At 46.9% G+C, this 17,961-nt stretch overlaps 1 protein-coding gene across 2 annotated transcripts in view; it reads right to left on the bottom strand.

Annotated features, from left to right (window-relative positions):
* Window positions 1-318: 318 nt before the first annotated feature.
* Window positions 319-17,961, bottom strand: part of GALNT16 (polypeptide N-acetylgalactosaminyltransferase 16) — an 80,348-nt gene continuing 62,705 nt past the window's right edge. Inside the window, exons 10-16 of one of the 2 annotated variants that reach the window (XM_030043116.2) lie at window positions 17,448-17,574; window positions 16,394-16,486; window positions 14,155-14,238; window positions 12,979-13,120; window positions 11,477-11,593; window positions 4,050-4,189; window positions 319-1,572 (exon numbers count right to left, since the gene is read on the bottom strand). In XM_030043116.2, the coding sequence (XP_029898976.1) occupies window positions 4,052-4,189; window positions 11,477-11,593; window positions 12,979-13,120; window positions 14,155-14,238; window positions 16,394-16,486; window positions 17,448-17,574 (701 nt within the window). In that variant the 3' untranslated portion in view covers window positions 319-1,572; window positions 4,050-4,051. Of the gene's footprint in view, window positions 4,190-11,476; window positions 11,594-12,978; window positions 13,121-14,154; window positions 14,239-16,393; window positions 16,487-17,447; window positions 17,575-17,961 lie in introns of both variants that reach the window. The other variant, XM_030043125.2, reaches the window with a different exon arrangement.

Here is a 17,961-nt window from a genome sequence, read left to right as displayed (position 1 = left end):
CCCAGCTATTTCTTTCAGCATGTAAAAGCCAGTCCATTAACTGCTCTTAACTTTTGCCAGAAAGGATACTTTCCTGCCTCGGCAGCTGAGGAGGGCTTCTTCAGTCATTTTACAACTGGTATGTCATTGTATCCTAGAAATCTCTGCCAGCTCCTGCAGTATCCCTCTAAAAGCAACCCAGGAACCCATGCAAAGAACTGGGGTATGTATGTCTAGGGGAGCAAACCCAGTGAGAGACAGAGGCAGGGACCAGGCAAGAAAGGACGGAGGCTCTTTTCCGATGGGAAGTTAAGGGGGAATAAGAACAGGCTGAAACACTTGTTTCAAAGTGGGTTTTATTCCAGGCATTAAACAGATTCTGGCACATGCTTTCTTCAAGAAAAGGGAAAACAAATCTGGGCTCCACATAAATTACATCTGGCAAAGTGCAACTTACAAGTGAGTGGGGAAAATAAACCTTTTGAAATTGATTTCTGTACAACGGTAGTTTCAGCTCCTCTCAAATAAACCCCCACTGGTTCACAGCACACAAAATTACATTGGATGATCTGATACAATAATAGCTTTCTTAAAAGGTATTACCAATGCAAATGCTCTGTCTTGACAGTCTAAGGGGCTGTTTAAAGTAAACAGGAAAACAAGGGTGAGCAGCTGCTTGTTCTGACTGTTAAAGAAACACATCACTGGGCCAAATTTGAGGGCTCAATCAGTGTGCTTTCAAAAACCCCACCGGAGTCCTGTTCCAAAACCCGGCACCATGTGGACCTTGGGGAAAAAAGCACAGACAACATTGTTCCTCCTTCCCTTCAGTGCAAGGGAGATGGAATGTATGCTAATAATGAGTTTGGACAAGACTTTGTTTATTCGGAGAAGTTTAGTTTGCCCACACTTGAAAGCAGCCTTTTGTAATGCACCTCCTTTTCAGCAACTGCTAAAACGCACTGGAAACCAATGGCTTCCAGAAGGGGATGTGGGGGGAGGTCTGCACTGGGCCTACAGGAAGGTCCTGTGAGCAGTGCTTTAGCTGACAGCCGAGTAAGCAGTGGGGAGGTGACCTCAGGAGAACATGTCCAAAACCAGGCAGGGTTAGGGCTCTGGTAGCCCCTAACTCTAGGGGCAATTAAAGTTATTGACATCTAGCATAGGCCCACCTTTTCCCTTTTCTCCCCCAGGCCGGGACACCTGCAGAAGGAGAGTGCCCAATCTCCAGCTGCCCCAGCTCACAGCCCCAAATGGATGCCAGTTCACACTCTGCCAGGTGGTGAGCAGTAGGAGGAGGGGCACAGATCAACACAGCTAGTCAAGGTACCTCTGCTGCGGGAGCAGTCAGTAACCTCCAGTGCTGGAGCCGAGCAGAAAGTCGAGAGCAGCAGCCAGCGTCCTGGCAAAAGCCCTTTGAACCAGGGCTGGCCCAGAGCTTGGAGACTGTATATAAGCAGAGCTTCTGCGGTCTGCAGCAGTCGGGAGAATTGTTTGGAGAGGAGCTGGGTCCTAGTCCCAGTATGGTTATGAAGAAGGAACTGCAAGAAAGCTGCACAGACACAGTGGGAGCAAGGAGGAAGGAAGCAGTACCTGGTGGAGGAGTGAACGCGCTGTTAGCTGCAACCCTTAAGCTGCTGGAGAGTGAAATGGGGGAAGCTCAGATGGTCCACTTAGGATGCATTTTGATGAAAATGCGTCATCCTTTAGCACTTCACTGTATACAGAGTTTATGTACAGTACCTGCTCAATGGCCTTTTGTCTGTCTTTGCATCAACTTGCTTCAAGCCAGGTATGTGAGAACGTGATTGTTCCTGTCTCCTAATGCCTAATGATGCTGTTCTGGAAGTAGCATCTCCTGCACATTCTTGTTTAAAAAAGCAATTGTTAGTAGGATGGCATCTCTCCGCCCCCACCATGGGTCTGTCTGCCCTGCCTTCTTTCTGTTCCTAGGCTATTTTCTTTCCTTCTCTGCTCTTTCCTGGCCTCACTGGTTCAGGCCCAAAGCATGTCTGTATAGGGGAAGAGAAGTATCTACAGAGTCAGTGTTCCCATTTCTACACAGAAGAGCGGCTGCACCATGCTGTAAGCTTGGGACCAAAGGGAACTGCCTCCTGAGTTTTCACAGTGCGGGCAGGTCATTCATCTGGTTAATCAGTGTCAAGATGATAAGCTGATGTCAAAGTGAAGGGGGAAATGGGAAAAGAGCTCCTGCCACATGATTGGTTTAATGTTTTAAATAAAAGAACCGAGAAGAGAAAACAAATCATCCAGTTCTCACACAAGGACTTCTGAGCACATGCAACATATGAAGAACAGTACCTGTTCTTTTGTCAACTGTTTGGGCTAATACCAAGCTAGGAGAAAGAATTGAAAAGGGATACAAACGTAATCAAAAGCAGCCAGCTGTTCAGAATCCAAATGACCATCCTGTTTCTTCTACACCAGATCAGAAAGGATCCAGACAAGCAATTGCCTACTGAAGGTGGCCCCACCATCTGGTTCCCCTGCCAGGCTCTTGGAGGGGAGGGTTGGTTTACAAAACCTAGCTCCAAGAGGAAAATCTAACAGATCTAGTAGGAAAAGGTAAGGTTGTGGGGATTTTTTTTTTTTTTTATTTGAATAGGTAAGCTTCCCCTGGCAGGTCTGAAAATCCACACTCAGCTACAGCTGACTGGTAACTGGGAACAGGACTGGGATGCTAGCTAGAGACACCAGTTGTCTTTGGTATTTCCATAACACAAAGGAGATATCTCTCAGGGCAGGCCTGTACTGTGGCAGCATTTGGGCAGGGGACAGTTTCAGCTTCACCAGCTAACCTCTCCAAGGTGCCCACTGGGAGGAGAGCTGGGTGTCGCAAGTGGAGCAGCCCCAAGCCTTTTCGCCTCCCCTTTCTAAGAGAGAGGGGGAAAACAACTAGACAGAGGGATTGGGTGGCTTGTCATGCCAGGCTGTGTTCACAAGGGCCATGCAGAGCCAGAGAGCCAGCCAGAGGGCTGTGCTCCTACCCAGCCAGCAGCAGGAAGCCTGCGATGACGTAGGGGCTGTCCCCTTCTACCTCTTGCGGCGGGGAACTTGGGTGGGCTCCTGCCACAGGCCTGAGCCAAGTGCAGTGGCACTGTCAGAGCACAGCTCTGTGCATCACCTCTGGTGTGGGGTGCAGTGGGCAGTGTCTGGTAGCACCGGGAAGAGCAGCCACAGAAGGGTCCCAGCTTCCCTGGCATCCCAAAGTGTCGGCACCCATCTCTGACCAGCTCCACAGGAGTGTGGTACCCTGAACCCAGGTCCAGCCAGGCTGTCTGTAGGCTTGGATCACTCATGGAGGCAGGGCTGGCCTTCCACCCATAAAAAACTGGAAGCAAGAATTCAACAGGGAATAGTCTGCAAAACAAACCCTGGTTATGCTGTTAAAACCAACTGTCCCTTTTCTAGCTGTCTCGTCAGCATTGTGCCAACTTCAGCCCATTTGGCTGTAGGGCAGCTACTGCGGGAAGAGGAAGGAACAGGCCCACCACGAAGAGGTTACAAACCTGCCCCCAGGGTCTGCTAGTTCCTTCCCAGCCCCTCCACTCATCATGATGACTCTTCTTCTGGCCAGTCCTCACTGAGAGACACACATGCATAAATGATGCATGATGTTAGAGCGAAAAGCCAGGGAAGCCAAATTGCTACCAATGTTTGTACAAGCATTGTCTAAGCTGTTGGACTGAAGGTCATGGACTCTGGATGCAGAGAAAGGAACGGATGGGGAGAGCTGCAAGGCAGTTCTGGTCACTCCGAGTATTGGGCTGGGTCCTCCCCCTCTCTGGTTGCAGCTGTGCAGGGACATCAGCTACAAAGGAGAACTTAAGACAACAGATGGGAAGGTTTCAACAACTCTCCTCATCCCTCTCTCACCCCTAGCTTCTCTGAAAAGCTCAAAAACAGCAAGTGCTCAGCTGAAATGGTGGCTTGCTGATGGGCACAATGAAAACATTTAGGGTCAGACATACAAAACCATTCCTCCTTTCCCGATCCCCCTCTGTTCCCAAAGTCTCATGCACAAAGAAACAAGGAGATCTCTGTGCTACCATCACGTTGCTTGTAGCAGCTCCCACTGTTGGCCAGGTACACCTGCTTGGCAAGGGTTGGTGACCACTCTCCCATTCTGGTTTTCCAGGCAGAGACCGCTGACAAAGTGTTGAATGAAACTGCCTTTCATCTTCCACTTCTGTGAGAAGACAGAGGAGAAACACGCTGTTACTTCCATTTCATCGTGGAACTGTGCCTCCAAGCTGAAGGAGAAAGGTTGAGCATAAACCTCAAGTAAGCCCCAACAACTGGGGAGACTGAAAATCTGGGTATGGGCAGTATCTCCAAAGCACTGGTTTCCTGTATTAACGATACCTGGAGTTTGGGTTTAGCTGAATTATAGGGCTAGATGTTCAGAAGCATCTAGAAGGCAAACAACACAAAAATCAGCAAGTAGTGGCATTTTCAAAAGCATATGATATTCACAATTTCCCTACCATTCTTTGTTCTGCATCTGTAGGCACCCAGATACCTGTCAAAACCTGAAATCCCTCTATGGTTTCTTTCCAATCCATAGAAAGCAAAGCATTGAAAGCTCTCCCAGCATGGAAAGCAATCCATCCACAGAAAGCAAAAATCACACTTCTTGCTGCTTGACTAGATCGTATCTCTCTCTTCCATGTCCCCTCATCTCTCCTCTCATCAAATTCAAGATTTTTATCAGCACTACACTGAAAGCTCTTCATAGCTCTGCAGTCTTCTCAGCTGGCTCTTCTTCATAATCTTATCTGCCCTGCTAACATTTCGGTTTATACGTGTCAGTTTGACAGTACATACTGCTCTGCTTTCTGCACTGCTGTCCTCTGGGTCTGCTCCCCTCAGAGCATATCCACAAGGTCCCACATGCAACCCTTTCCTGAAGGTCCACTTTGGTTGTGCTGCTTTCCAGGAAACAAAACATAGGTCCTAACCCTGAACTGCAAATTCTGCTGGGAAAGGGCTGTACCTTCTATCCCTGCTGGAGAGAACTGGGACCATTGTGGCTGACAGTGAAGAGAAAAAAAGTAGAAATGAGTTTGTGGGCTTGGGATCTCCCAGGTGAGGCTGTGCCATTTCCCTGCAGTGGGGCACAGCTGAGGTCAGCAGGTTATTCGATTGAGTGCTCCAGGCACTTTCCCATCACTCTTTGCAGTCACACAGCGACCCAGTTAGAATTAGGGTCTGGGTGCTCAGTCAGTAAACAGGTTAGGAATATTATGAGGATGTTCTGGCTAACCCATGAGACTAATGAAGAAAAAGAAATTATATGCAAAAGGAATAAAAAAAATTCCTGCAATATCCAGACAATGTCAAAACCTACCAACATTTTTATTCTTGGGTAACACAGCAAACAGATTGCCACATGCTGTGTGGTTTAAGACATCCAGTTATCTTCACATATTGCTGGCAGCTCTCCTCCAAATCTGTGTCCTGGTTATGTTTCTTGGAGGGCAGGGCAGTTGCAAAGCCCAGAGTAATCTGTTGCTCCGGTATCACATATTCATACCAGAGGCAGGATCACTTTGCCAGCACTGCTAATCCTGTCTGATAGGATACGACTGAAGGAGAGCTGTTTGTGCAGCAGGAAGAAGCTGGTTTTAATAGGCAAAGGGGCAGAGGAATGTAGTGATGATGGAGAGGAAGATACAATGCAGTCTGTCCGCTGCAATGCCCTCACCAGCTGCTGCAACCCACTGCCTACACAGGTCCCAGAGCCATCTGGCTCTCATCTGGCAGAAGTCTCCCTACAAAGAGCTGAGGAAGAGTTAATACCATAAGGCAGAAACTGTAATGATGGCATGGAAAGCAGGAGGTCTTCCTCCGTGGAAAGCAGCACACTGCGCCTAGCTGGTGCAATCTCTGCCCAAAAGCCTCCCCACCACTGTTTCCCAGGGTCACGGACACCTCAGTGAGGAGCCTCTTGACCTTCTCCAAAGCACACCTACTGTGCAAAGGGAAACTCCTCCTTGTCCTCCACCCTCCCCCTGCCTCTCTGTACTTGTGAATTCCCAGCCTCCTCCTTCACCTTCCCCTGTGCGTGTGCTAGAGAATGCCTGCCAGTCATCTCTCCCACACACCCCATAGCTCACCAGAGGCCCTGCTGTAAAGGAGTATGCTGTTATGACATTTGAGATGCAGGACAATTACCAGCAGACACTGGTTTTCTTCTCCCCCCTCGCTGTTCGAGAGAAAACTAGCACGACTGGGAGACTTGCTCATGCTATTCCTCCAGATCAGTGACCTGCTGTGTCATCTCTCCATGCTGAGCAGGTACCCACTGTGATGGCTGTAGGGACAGTCTACAGCAACAGACACAGCAGGACACCAGCAAACACTCACCAGAGCACATTTTCTACTGCTAACTCCACCAAATCAATCAGCTTCTCAGTAAATTACACCACTGGAAAGCCCAGTGTTTCAAGTCATCTCAGATCTCTGTGTTCAAAAGAAAGTGGGGCAAGGATGGGGAAGGGGGAGGAAGAACACTGAGAAGGTGACAGAGAGTTGAATATAAGCCTCATCCGGGCTCCAGAGAGGTGCCATGTACGAAGCTATTATAAAGCGTACCAACAGTAAAAGCCAAAGTAGGGCTCCTCATCTCACGTGGAAGTGGTATTTTCAGAATGCTGGATTCTACCCTTTCTGGTCAGAAACTGTGCTTTGCTGCCTTCCATGAGATACCAGAGCAACTCCTCTGACTTCACCTGAACATTTCACAAGACCCCCCTGCCTGACTGCCAGACCACAGGATTACCAAGGACAGCCCAACACCTAGCCCTGCAGGGACACATCGTATCTCAGACCCTTGAGGAGGGTGGGCAGTAGGAATGGGTGGAAACAGGAGATAGGATGCTCGTCTCCTACCGTCAGCCACCTCAGAGCTGGGCAACTTAGTCTAAACTAGTCACCTGGTGACATACTTAGGCAGGGGTCCAAGGTACAAACACCTTCTGGGAGGGCCCAGCTTTCTTCACAGACTACAAAGGGAGCCTGGATAGCTAATTTTTAAATGACAGTGACGATGCCCATCTTCAGGAAAAACAAAAAAACAGAGCAGAGACCTCCTGCATACACAGCCAAACATTACAGGGAGTCCTCTCTTCTCCTACACCCAGACATTATGACTGACCTGTACTTGGAAGGAAAGCTTTTGGAAGATATAAGCATGGCACAATCTGAAAAACTTTGGCTTGAAAATCCTCCTTGGTCTCCCTCTCTTGTGCAGATGGAGATAACACAGTTTACTGGTCACAACAGGTTTGGAGTGGAGATGGAAAAAAAAAGAATCCATATTTTCTTTGAAATACTGCATCTTGATCTTCTTCCCCAACATCAACCAAAAATTTCCCCACTTTTTTGTAAAGCTCTCTCTCCATCTTTATTATCTATCATTGCAAAGTACTTTGAGGTGGCTGAAGTGCTCCATGTGCAATTACTAAGAGAAAAGTCAGAAATAGCCAGTCCTCTTCTACACAATATATACAAGAGCTGAAGGTGTTTACAGTAGTGTAATTTTTCAGGGTAATCAAAAGTTTTCTTTTAAACCCCAGCAATCCAATCAGTCCAGGGTTTCTTTCAAGATCCTAAGAATAGCCTTGTAACCCTGAAAACGTAGTAGAGTTGGCCAAGCTCAGAAAACACAGCCATAAAGAGCAGATTTTGTTGATTAGGACTGAGATGCTTCAGACAGAAATGTATGGAGAGCTGATAACTGGAATAGCCAAGGATGCTGCAAGTTGTAATTGAATGTATTTGCAGAGCCATGGGTAGGCTGAAGCTGGTGTTGAAGATGACAAACACTAATTTTAAATATATGAACAGAGTGTGATGGAAAAGCTCACACCAGCATCCAGCAAGTACTGTCTCCCTTTGAGCACGTAAATTTTTAAAACTAAGAATCACAGATGAGAGAAACTCTTGTCTCCTGAAAATTACTTTCAAGCTATGGCATACTGCCAGTATTGTTTTACCTACTTATTATCATGAAGATGCTGAGTCAGGTGCTTCCAGAACAGACAGGTTTTCACTTCTTCTCTTTTCTGATAGTCTATATAAAGTTGCATTTGTCTGCACTTCAGGTAATACGATACACTGAGAAGCAAGGTGGGAAAAATTTCCCAATCACATCCAAAGGCACACAGGACTTCAAATACTGTTTATCTCACAAGAAAGCTTGGTGTCCTCATTTTCAGGCTGGGGTCACATTCCTTCAGCACATTTTAATGAAATATGGCTGTTTAATAGGATTTCTCAGCATGCTTCTTGTTCTGTTGGGAAATACTGTGCCAATGTTTCTCATTTTCATTCTCTTGTTTTAGTGTCTGACTCTCACTTTGCCTTCTATTTGTCCTCACTATAATACAAATTAAAGTGCCACTCCCACCGTCAGAGCCAAAACCAAAGCTAAAAGCAATAATTTATTGTGCATTCAACTAAAAATTGCTATTCTCCAAATAACATTATGGATAACATCCATCTGGTTTGAAATCTAGTTCTGATTATGCAGAATAGCTCTTGGCTGGTCTTCCGCTAGCAGTGCCAGCTGTTGCTGTTGAATGATCAATGGGATCATGGTGCCAAATACGATTTTGTTCCTGGTTCCTTTCAACCCAAGGGAGAGTAGTCTGACAGAACCAAAAACCATCTAAATTTTGACTACTGTCTTGTATCTTCCTACTCGCAAAGTTCTAGACTTATTTTGAGGTAATACTCTAGACACTGTTCATAATACTGTAAAGCCTCCATTAGAGTATTACATATATGTTAGATGGGACTGTTGTTAGCACTCAAAAATAACAACAAAATTATCTGCCCTGTGGACACGCTTAATGCATAACAGCTGTGTAGCATGGGCACAGGTTCAGTATGTTTGAAAGCAGAAAGCAACTTTAGGAGCTGTATGGTGCTGTCATAAGGATGTAACCAACCTGCTCTGGTGACACTAAAAAACGAAGCCATCACGTGCCCCATCTTTTGTCAGAAATCTTGCTTTTGCATCACTCAGACATAGCCATGAAATCTAGATCCAGAAAAGTCCAAACGTCTTCTACCACAGACCTCTGATGACAGTGACACCAGAGATGTTCAAAGCTGGGCTTTCATCATGCCGTCATCTCCTCTTAGGATATTGCATGTATGATGCACATTGCCCAGGCTCACCCCCTTCCACTCAGACCACCCGCTTGGGGCTCTTGCTTGTCACCACCACCTCTGAAGTAGCTCAACTCCCCTTCCTCCAATCCCACTCAGTTCCTCTGACTTTCCAAGAAGCCCACTTGAACTGAGGAGTGGCTACACCCATGCGTAGTTTGAAAACACTGCTCTTGCCCCAGCACTCCCACTTTGGGCTGTGAGCACCCATGGGGAGGCAGACAAGTTGTAGTGAAACTGAGGGAATTTGTTCCCTTCAGCTTTGCTCTTTCATTCCATGCTTTAAAGTTTCTACAGCAGAGGCTGTCTCCTTGAAACTCAACCTCCCAAATATCAGGAGGAGAGAGAATAGGATAGTTTGCAAAGATGACTGACTTCTAGGTAATTAAAATCCCATGTCAGTTTAACAACAGTTACTGTTGTGTTTATGGAAGGAAGGGACCATAACAACATTGCCTAAGAACACAACAAACTTGAGCATTGCAAGTAGAACTGGCTTTATAAATAGAAATCTGAAATGGTAGTTTGGGACTTCCAAAAAAACCCCAACATTTCAGAGCATTTCAACCCAAATCAGATTAAAAATTCAAATGCACTTCTCCCACCTCATCCCTTCAGCCACAAGGCAGTTTGGAATGGCAGCTGTGATTCAAATCAGTCTCTAATTATTTGAAATGCTTAAACAAAATCCTTGCTTACAGTCAGTCGGCTAAATCATCTGCTAGGTCAAGTCTTTGATTTAAGTGCAGTTTGTTCACATACGGTAATGGAAAACAACAGCTCACATACTTAAGTGTGTGTGCATGTCCTTTATAATGAGCCTGTATATAATCAACCCATCAAGGCTCAATAAATCCTATTCCAGCAGTAGAATAAGCCTGCTCGTGTTTGTATGGATTAATCTCTCTTCTGGCTAATAGGGCTTGGACTCCACCCCCCTTCAGGGGACCCTTGTCCTTCCACGGCAGGGGAGGCGGGGAAAGACAGCTGATTTTGGCAGCTGCTAGAGTCCTCTCTGCTGCCAGGGAGGAAAATGCTGCAAGGCACCTAAAGGGAAGCTAAGTGACCTAATTACACAGCAAGGGGGTGAGTGATTACCAACAAGAAAAAGGAGCAGGCAAGCACAGCCCACCTGGGATATCCTTGCAAGGCTAATCCGAACTCAGAGTTTTCCCAGGGTATTCAAGGTGACAACTCTTCAAGACATTTCTGCATTAACCAGCCCTCCAGAGGAAAGTCTACATAGGCTTTCCATAAATGGGCAAGACTGGATTTCAGTGTTTTCTTTCAGGAAGAATTAAATTCAGAGATTCGTATAGCATTAAAAAGTACTGACAAAAGAGGATGCTGCTGAGGTCTAGTAGCAAGCTGAGCCATCTCCTACCTTTGGGCTATTAAAACAACAGATGTGTCAGAAAACACAGAGTCAGCATAGCCTTAGATGATAGAAAGTTTGTTCTCTCTTGGTGTAGAGGGAAGCACAGGAACTAGGGATGAAACAAGCCCAGTCCACTCTGTCAGCGCTGCGTTGTCACGTGTTGTGTTTTGCCCAGTTCTGATAAAAAGGCACATCACATCTCTGTGAGGGCACCCTGGCCATCGCAGAGGCCATCTCTTACCTCATGCTATAAGGCAAAATGACTTATGTGTCCTGACAGATCAGAGATGTATATCTTGGAAACAGCATAAAAGTCACAGAGCTGCATTTTGTTGGGAACACTGCTGCTGTGTATTTTTCCTCGGGGAGCAGTCTGAGTGGAACATATGGTGCTTTATGTCAGTCAATATTTCTCAGATGAGTTGCATGTACTCAGTTTTAAAGGTCTGTTCACATGTCCAAAGACAGCACAAAGAACACAGTTCTCTCACTTCTAAATAAGTAAACACACACACCACACTTCCCTTGGGTATCTCAAAGCATTTGCTGCTTATCTATCCCTCTCTGATGCTGTGCTCCATCCGTGCACCAATCTAGCTGAACATAGATGTATCCAAGGAGCGAGGTCGAGGTGCTACTGAGCTGGAGCTAACCACGCTGCCAAGGGCCCAGGCAGAGCAGACACCCACATACTAGTGTGGTCTGTGCTCCCCGCTTTGGTCGCAGGCAATCTCATACAGCCAAGCTTATGAAACACACCAGAGAGGGAGATGCAGAAGATGGAAGGGACTTTTATACACCTTGATAGTACCAGATTTGCCCCTGCAGGCTGCACTGATGTAGGAACACTGGTATGTGTTGGCATGTGGCATGGTATGTGGCAATGAAGGGATTAAAAACAGGTGCACAGTTACCTACCTGTCTGCCGTCTTTTTGATTGCAGGCTTCCAGTGTGATTTGAGAGCCAGTAGAGAAGGAGGTAATGGAAAGACACTTGTCTTGCTGTCTAATTAAAGGGTCACTGAACACCCACTCCTTCAGCATAAGAAAAAGAAAGGTTCCATTAGGATCATAATGGTGATCAGATGAGGGAGAAACAGTTTTTTCTAGCAGATATTTCAAAAACCTGTATCCTTTGTTCAGCTCTTACCAAAGGCTCCCTGGGAAGACTATGGCGGCAGTCTTCACCTGATCAGAAGTTTATGCTCAGCCTTGGTGCATCATGACTATTTCAAAGCCTGCAGCTGACTCCCCTGACCATCTGAGCTGTCTGATTAACCTTGGATCCCATGCAGCTCCTTGCTCTGCAGCTTTACAGATTCAGGCCTACAAAGCAGGGAGTACCCCGAGCCCTGATTTACATGATGTGCAACTGCTTCTGAATATTTTACATAGCAGATGTGTTCTGTAACAGGTATCTGGGACCTACAGATTGTGAAGCAAAGCAAAACACATGCAAGTATATCCACGGGCTAACATATATCACCAGCACACATAAAGCACAAGCCACTTCATTTTTTCCTCCTCTCACTAGATGGATACCCAACCCAATCAACTATTATTATTATACTTTCCCCAAGGAAGAAATACAAAATACAATAAGTTTCAGAGATTTCAAATGGTAATGACATAGAACAATGAGTCAGATTAAATGGCATGTTGAACGCTGGCTGTAAACTAGTTTCCAACAGTTAACAGATGTGAATATGTATTTTCTGGCATAAAATATCCTACTATGACCCTTAACTTTCTCAAGTTGCTTCCCTGCTGCTTTCAGTCACCGAAAGAAGAGGCTGAGTGCAAATCTCCAGCTGGTATAAACCAGCACAGCTCTAGTGCAGTTAGGAGAGCTGCACCAAGTTACTGCAGCTGGGGTCTTGGCTATTTAAACTCTACTTGGGCTTTATACCGAAACGCATGCGTACAACAGCACAATTCAAGCCATCTGCAGCTACAGCTGAACTGGCAGACCAAGGAACGTTTCTGATCCTGGGAAAATCTCTTACCCACATGCCACGGTACTAGCCAAGCACAGCCCAGGACCGATTCTCATGGGTTGGATGATGAAGCAGAGCACACCCAAGCAACGGTCTGAGTGGGAACAGCTACATGACTCAAACCCTGGTTGCACACCTACTGCATAGACTAGTCACACCCCTGAGCATTCATGCGCTGCCTGTTGCCTTTGAGTGATGAAAACCTTCCTACTCTATGCCCGACCGCTGGGTCTCTTGAGCCAACAGAGCTCTGAGAGATGGGCACAGTTTCTTTTTCTGCTTACTATTAAAATCATTAACAGAGCCAAATGCTTCTTTCAGTTACCTCTGTACAAACCCACCAAGGCCAGAGATGCCTTTTCATTCTCAGGTATTAAAAAGGGCAGAAGCAAGAGCAAAGCACCAAACTGAAGCCTGCCTTACCTGAGTGACAGGTGGATTGTTCACTGTCCCTTTACAGTTTCCCATGCCAGCCAATGTGTTCCCTGTGGTATCCTGTGCCCGAGACTCTAGGCAGTTTCCTCCTTGTTTAATTATTCCTGGAATCAACTCCTTTTCAGGAATCCTTGAAGTAAAATGACAGTTGCATGGCACTTCATAAACAGAAATGTCCAAAGCACTTTCACATTTACAAGGGCATAACTAGCCCCTGACTGAACACAGTCCCCTTTATTTGACAGAAAATGAACAATATCATGCTATCCACTGGAAATGTCTGGAGGAGGCAAAAGTCAAGGGAGAACCTGGTCAGAGGGTTGGTACCCTCTTGTTTCAGAAGGCATAACAGAACCTTTAGGTATATCCCAAGCAGTTTATTGTAACGTCTCTTCTGAAAGAGGCCATTGCCAGGAAAAAGCCATATCCACACTGATTTATCCTGCTTCTGCCTCCCCCTTTTCCAGTGCTTCCCCCAGCGCTAGCACATATTCTCTGTCTCGTTGGTAGCAATACAGGAAAGATCCATCAAGGCCAGACTACAGCTGGATGTTTTAGCCTTGCCCCATGTTAGCTACAGACTTCGCTTGACTGAAATGTGAAGATGTGTTGCCAGGGTGTGTTAGCTAGCCTGTGTTACTAACACAGCTCTACCCAGACTACCTCCCAGCAAAGCAATGACACAACACTACTGCATCCTGACCTGGGGCAGGGGAAGCCACAGGCACAGCTGGTTCTGGCATTCACCAGGGCTTTCTCTGAACCACCCGCACCTCTGCACTGAGGCTGTCCAGCTCTACTTGGCTCAACTACCTCCAGGCAGAGCAACTAACAGGCAGAGACCAAGCTATAACCAGGAAGGATTTAGTGCTCTGGCACTTGTCTACACCCCGCACCTCTGCAAACACCACTGTTGCACATCTCTGAGGGACAGCTGTGTGGGGCAGAGCAGGACTCCCAGAGGCAGGAGCAACAAACCTTTTGCAGAGTTGCTGTGATGATACAAGCCAGGAGATCACAGGAGGTTTCTCACCAAAAAGAAGAGAGAAAAACCTTTTCCAAGCTTAAGTCTGTCTTTTGCCCGCTGCCGCCAAGGCTCAGCTTCTCATTGTAACCCACCTCCCAGATCCTTCAGAGATTTCTACAAGTGGATAACTGACTCACTTGAGCTCGGGGTAGACGTTCTCCAGATACCACTGGAAGGATTTACAGTTCAGTTTGCGTCGCTGCTCCACTCGGTCTGCAACACTGGAAACACAGGCAGGTTGTTGAGGATAAGGTAGTGAACAGGAGGGAGGGGAACAATGAAGATTGGCCAGGAAGTTTGAGGGAGACTATACGACTTTTTCCCATTACTCATTCTCCCACGTAGTTGTTGCTGGGTTCAGAGCACTAGCAGTGACCTGAGGTGAAAAGGAGGAGAGAGGCAAGTGGCAGGAAATAGAAAAGGAAGACATAAACACCTTCAGAGAGCAATTCTTGCACTTCATTTGGCTCAGAACGATGGCAGGGCCCAGGTCTTACAGTGTTAAATAATACGTTGCAGTAAAACTACTGTAGGACCAGGAAAGCACTTCTGCCTCTGGGTGCCCCTGGAGAGGCATACCATGAAACTTGCACAACGATCAGCTCCTGAAAAGGCCTAGAAAGTGTTTGTGCTCAGGCAAATACAAACAGTTAATCTGTGTGTGCTAGAGCACATGACTAGCTCATGGCAGCAGCTCTAGGCTCAGGTTGGGTTTCAGACCAAAAGAACATAATTATTTGCTCTTAAGCAGTTTTAGGAAAGGGGAGGAGTATAAGGGGAAATTAACTCAACACCTCAGTAAATGTCTGCTGCAGGAGTCCTCCCACTGCTGATTTGCTTGGCTTTAGGCGGCTGAAGAAGAGGACTTCCCTCAAGCAGTCCTACTGAGCAGCAACACTAGGGACTCTCCTCTTCAAGTTATAACACTACATTTGTGTGTTGGGAAGGACTTTCAGCTGTACCCATGCTCCTTGCCATCCTCAGCCCACAGAAGCCACTGTACTGCCCATACCTCAGGAGAATGTACTTAGATCCTATATTCACATCAAAAAAGTGGGGAAGGAGGGTCCATTTTAGGCCCAGTTGACAGTGACGGTGTTAGAGGCATTTGCATTCTAAAAATCTAGATTTAATACAGGTTCACACGGCTGTTATTACAGGTCAAGAAATTGCCTGAAATCAAATCTCCAGCTCTTACTCAGCCAATGCTGCCAGTAAACCCGCTAGGGAGTCTGTGTGAACAAGAACTGCAGGTTTTGGCCCTAAAACACATGAACAATATATCCATGTCCAATATGCAGCAGTCTGGTTTCCTTCACAAGCAGCAGGTTACTTGCTATTTGGCCCCGGCCCAGCTGCTGCAGTCAGCTCAAGGACAGATAAATTAGGTAGGCAAAGCTATTTGTACAAAAATACGTAATGCATCATGATAATAAAGCATGATGTACAACAAAAAAAGTACGTGTGGGTCAGACCAAACCTGCTTGTCATCAAATAAGCAGGAAATGCATCATTACCCAGTGCACATAGCTACACATTTGAGATACAACCACATTTGCCAAGTCCTTATGCTGATACAGTAGTCACCTGTTCACAGGCAGATATAACCCACAGATATACACCACTCCTGGGATTTTTTACGTTTATTTGGGAGTCATAGGTGTTTGTTAGCACAGAGAGCAAGCTCTCCCCTCATCCCAGGTTTTGGTGTCCATCACTGATTTCTGGGTCACAAAGAATGCTTAAGCGCATAACAGCGAATCCCACGTGGCCTGGAGACAGCTTTAGCAAAGGTGCTGTAAGGAGCATAATTCTGCACAGAAGTGGGCTCAGCAGGTGCTGGAGATGAGTCACAACCAGACTGTGTTTCTAAATGAGATGTCTCACCATTGGCCATGCTCTCTCCTGCCCTACAAACCAGGCAAACCACGCATTCACTCATCAGGACAGAGGGGAGTGCTCCGAGTACAACCTGCCCCATGGGCCAGCTAGCCGTGCTTGCCCCAGGGCTCTGCATTCACACAGGAACTTTGGATCAAGCTCTAGTAATTGCATAGCTCACATTGCCAGAGCAGCTGCATGCCGTGTTAGAAAATATTCTCATCTATCCACTTAAAATGTCTGGCCTTTTAATTTCATTACAGATCCCTTCGGCCTTCTGCTAACAAATGATTTATGCAGGGCTACTGCAGGAAAAATAAAGTGAATTAGAAGCAAACCTTGTTAGCCAGACACTCGAGCTGCAACCTCCCTGGCAAGCCAGTCATTCAAAGCATCTCTGTTTCTCACACTTAGCTCTAAAGAAGATCCAAAAACTATTTCTTGCTAGCAAGGGGCTTACAAGAGCCCTCCTGCTGAGGTTTGGGGGCAGCTTACCTTCCAAATGACTTTCCAATGGCAGATGGCCGGGCCTCATAGTAGTACTGCTTGTATTCATCCATCCACACCTCTGCTGTGCGCTTGGTATTCCTGCATGGGTATGAGGAGATGCTTTGCTGAGCGCTGCTGGAGAATCTGCCCTCCCAGCGAGCAGGCACTGGGTGGGCAGACCCAAGGCCTGTCTGCCAGGAGGGAGTGGGGGACAGTCCCAAACATGAAACACAGTGGGGAGTACAGATGGATATAGATATAATGTGTTAAGTCTACAAAGCCTTGCAAGGATGCTTCCATTCCAAAGTTAAAATTTTAACAGCCATAGTTTACCACGATTTTTTCACACGTGCTCCCTCTGCAGAGACACCTGGCCTGACTGTCACGATCACCCTGCTTCACAGTATCCCTTTCCCCAGATTAGAATAACACTATGGAATAATTCAGCTTGGAAAGCACCTCTAGGTATCACCTGGTCCAACCTCCGGCCCAAAGCAGACTAGCTTCAGGTTAGGTCATGTTGTTCAGGGTCTTGTCCGGTCGTGTTTTGAAATCTCCAAGGATGGAGATTTCACCACCTCTCTGGGGCCCTGCGCCAGTGCTTAACCGCTCTCATTGTGACGCACTTTGTCTCATCTTTTGTCTCTTCCCATCTGTCTCGAAGTTGTCCTTAGGACTCGTCTCAGAGCACATATAGCTCAGCAGGATCTCCGGACTCAAAAGCAGCTCAGAGACAACAGGGATGACTAAGGACTGCTGATACACAGGCACATGTCATAGGGCTGTATCCACAAATGGCCAGGGTCTCTCCCTGGGGTACTGCTCCCCCCCCCTCCATTGCAGACTGAGGAAGAACAAGATGCACTAATACAAACAACAGAGAAGGGAATGGGTTTTGTTCACAGAAAACAGCAACTCATCCCTCCCTTGAGAACAGATGCTTAGCCACAAGCTGTTCTTCTCTGTCATCAGGCAGAAAGACAACAAAGAATTCAGGTTTAATTAGACATGCCCAACATCAAGGTGACCTGGCTGCTACCAGGAACTACCCAACACCTACTTGATGTAAGTTAGTGCGTTGCCCTCAGGGAAGTCATAGGGATGGCGCTTCCTGAACACGTGTCCCACTCGACTGCAGGGAACGATCTCCAAGCTGCCACCGCACATCCACACTCGGAAAGAGAGCTCTGGAAGAGACCCCAAGAGTCATACAGCTGCAGGCAGATCTGCAGCATTTCCAAGAAGGGCAACATCAGCAGTGTGCCTGAAAACCTTGCCCCTCTGCTCTAGATGTATTGCCTGCAATAGCAAAACGAGGAAAAGCAGTGCCATGGTGAGAGTGGAAAAACTGTCCTCCCTTTGTTAAAAGGGAGGCAACCTTTGTGGCTCAGAGACTTCCTAGCCTTCTCCAGCCCCGCTTCTCTCTTTGGTCCCCCTAGCATTTCAGTGAGACACCCTTCCCTTTGACCAGGTCCTTGTGGCTGCCAGGCCTTCGGGATGGCATTTGGCAACAGGCTGAGATCACCCCCACACCCACCTCGTTTTGGACTTATGTAACTCTCTGGCCCTGCACA

The sequence above is a fragment of the Aquila chrysaetos genome, chromosome 2 (genome assembly GCF_900496995.4).
Source record: "Aquila chrysaetos chrysaetos chromosome 2, bAquChr1.4, whole genome shotgun sequence".
In the NCBI taxonomy this organism is placed as follows: domain Eukaryota; kingdom Metazoa; phylum Chordata; class Aves; order Accipitriformes; family Accipitridae; genus Aquila; species Aquila chrysaetos.
This window is presented reverse-complemented; position numbering and strand designations above follow the sequence as displayed.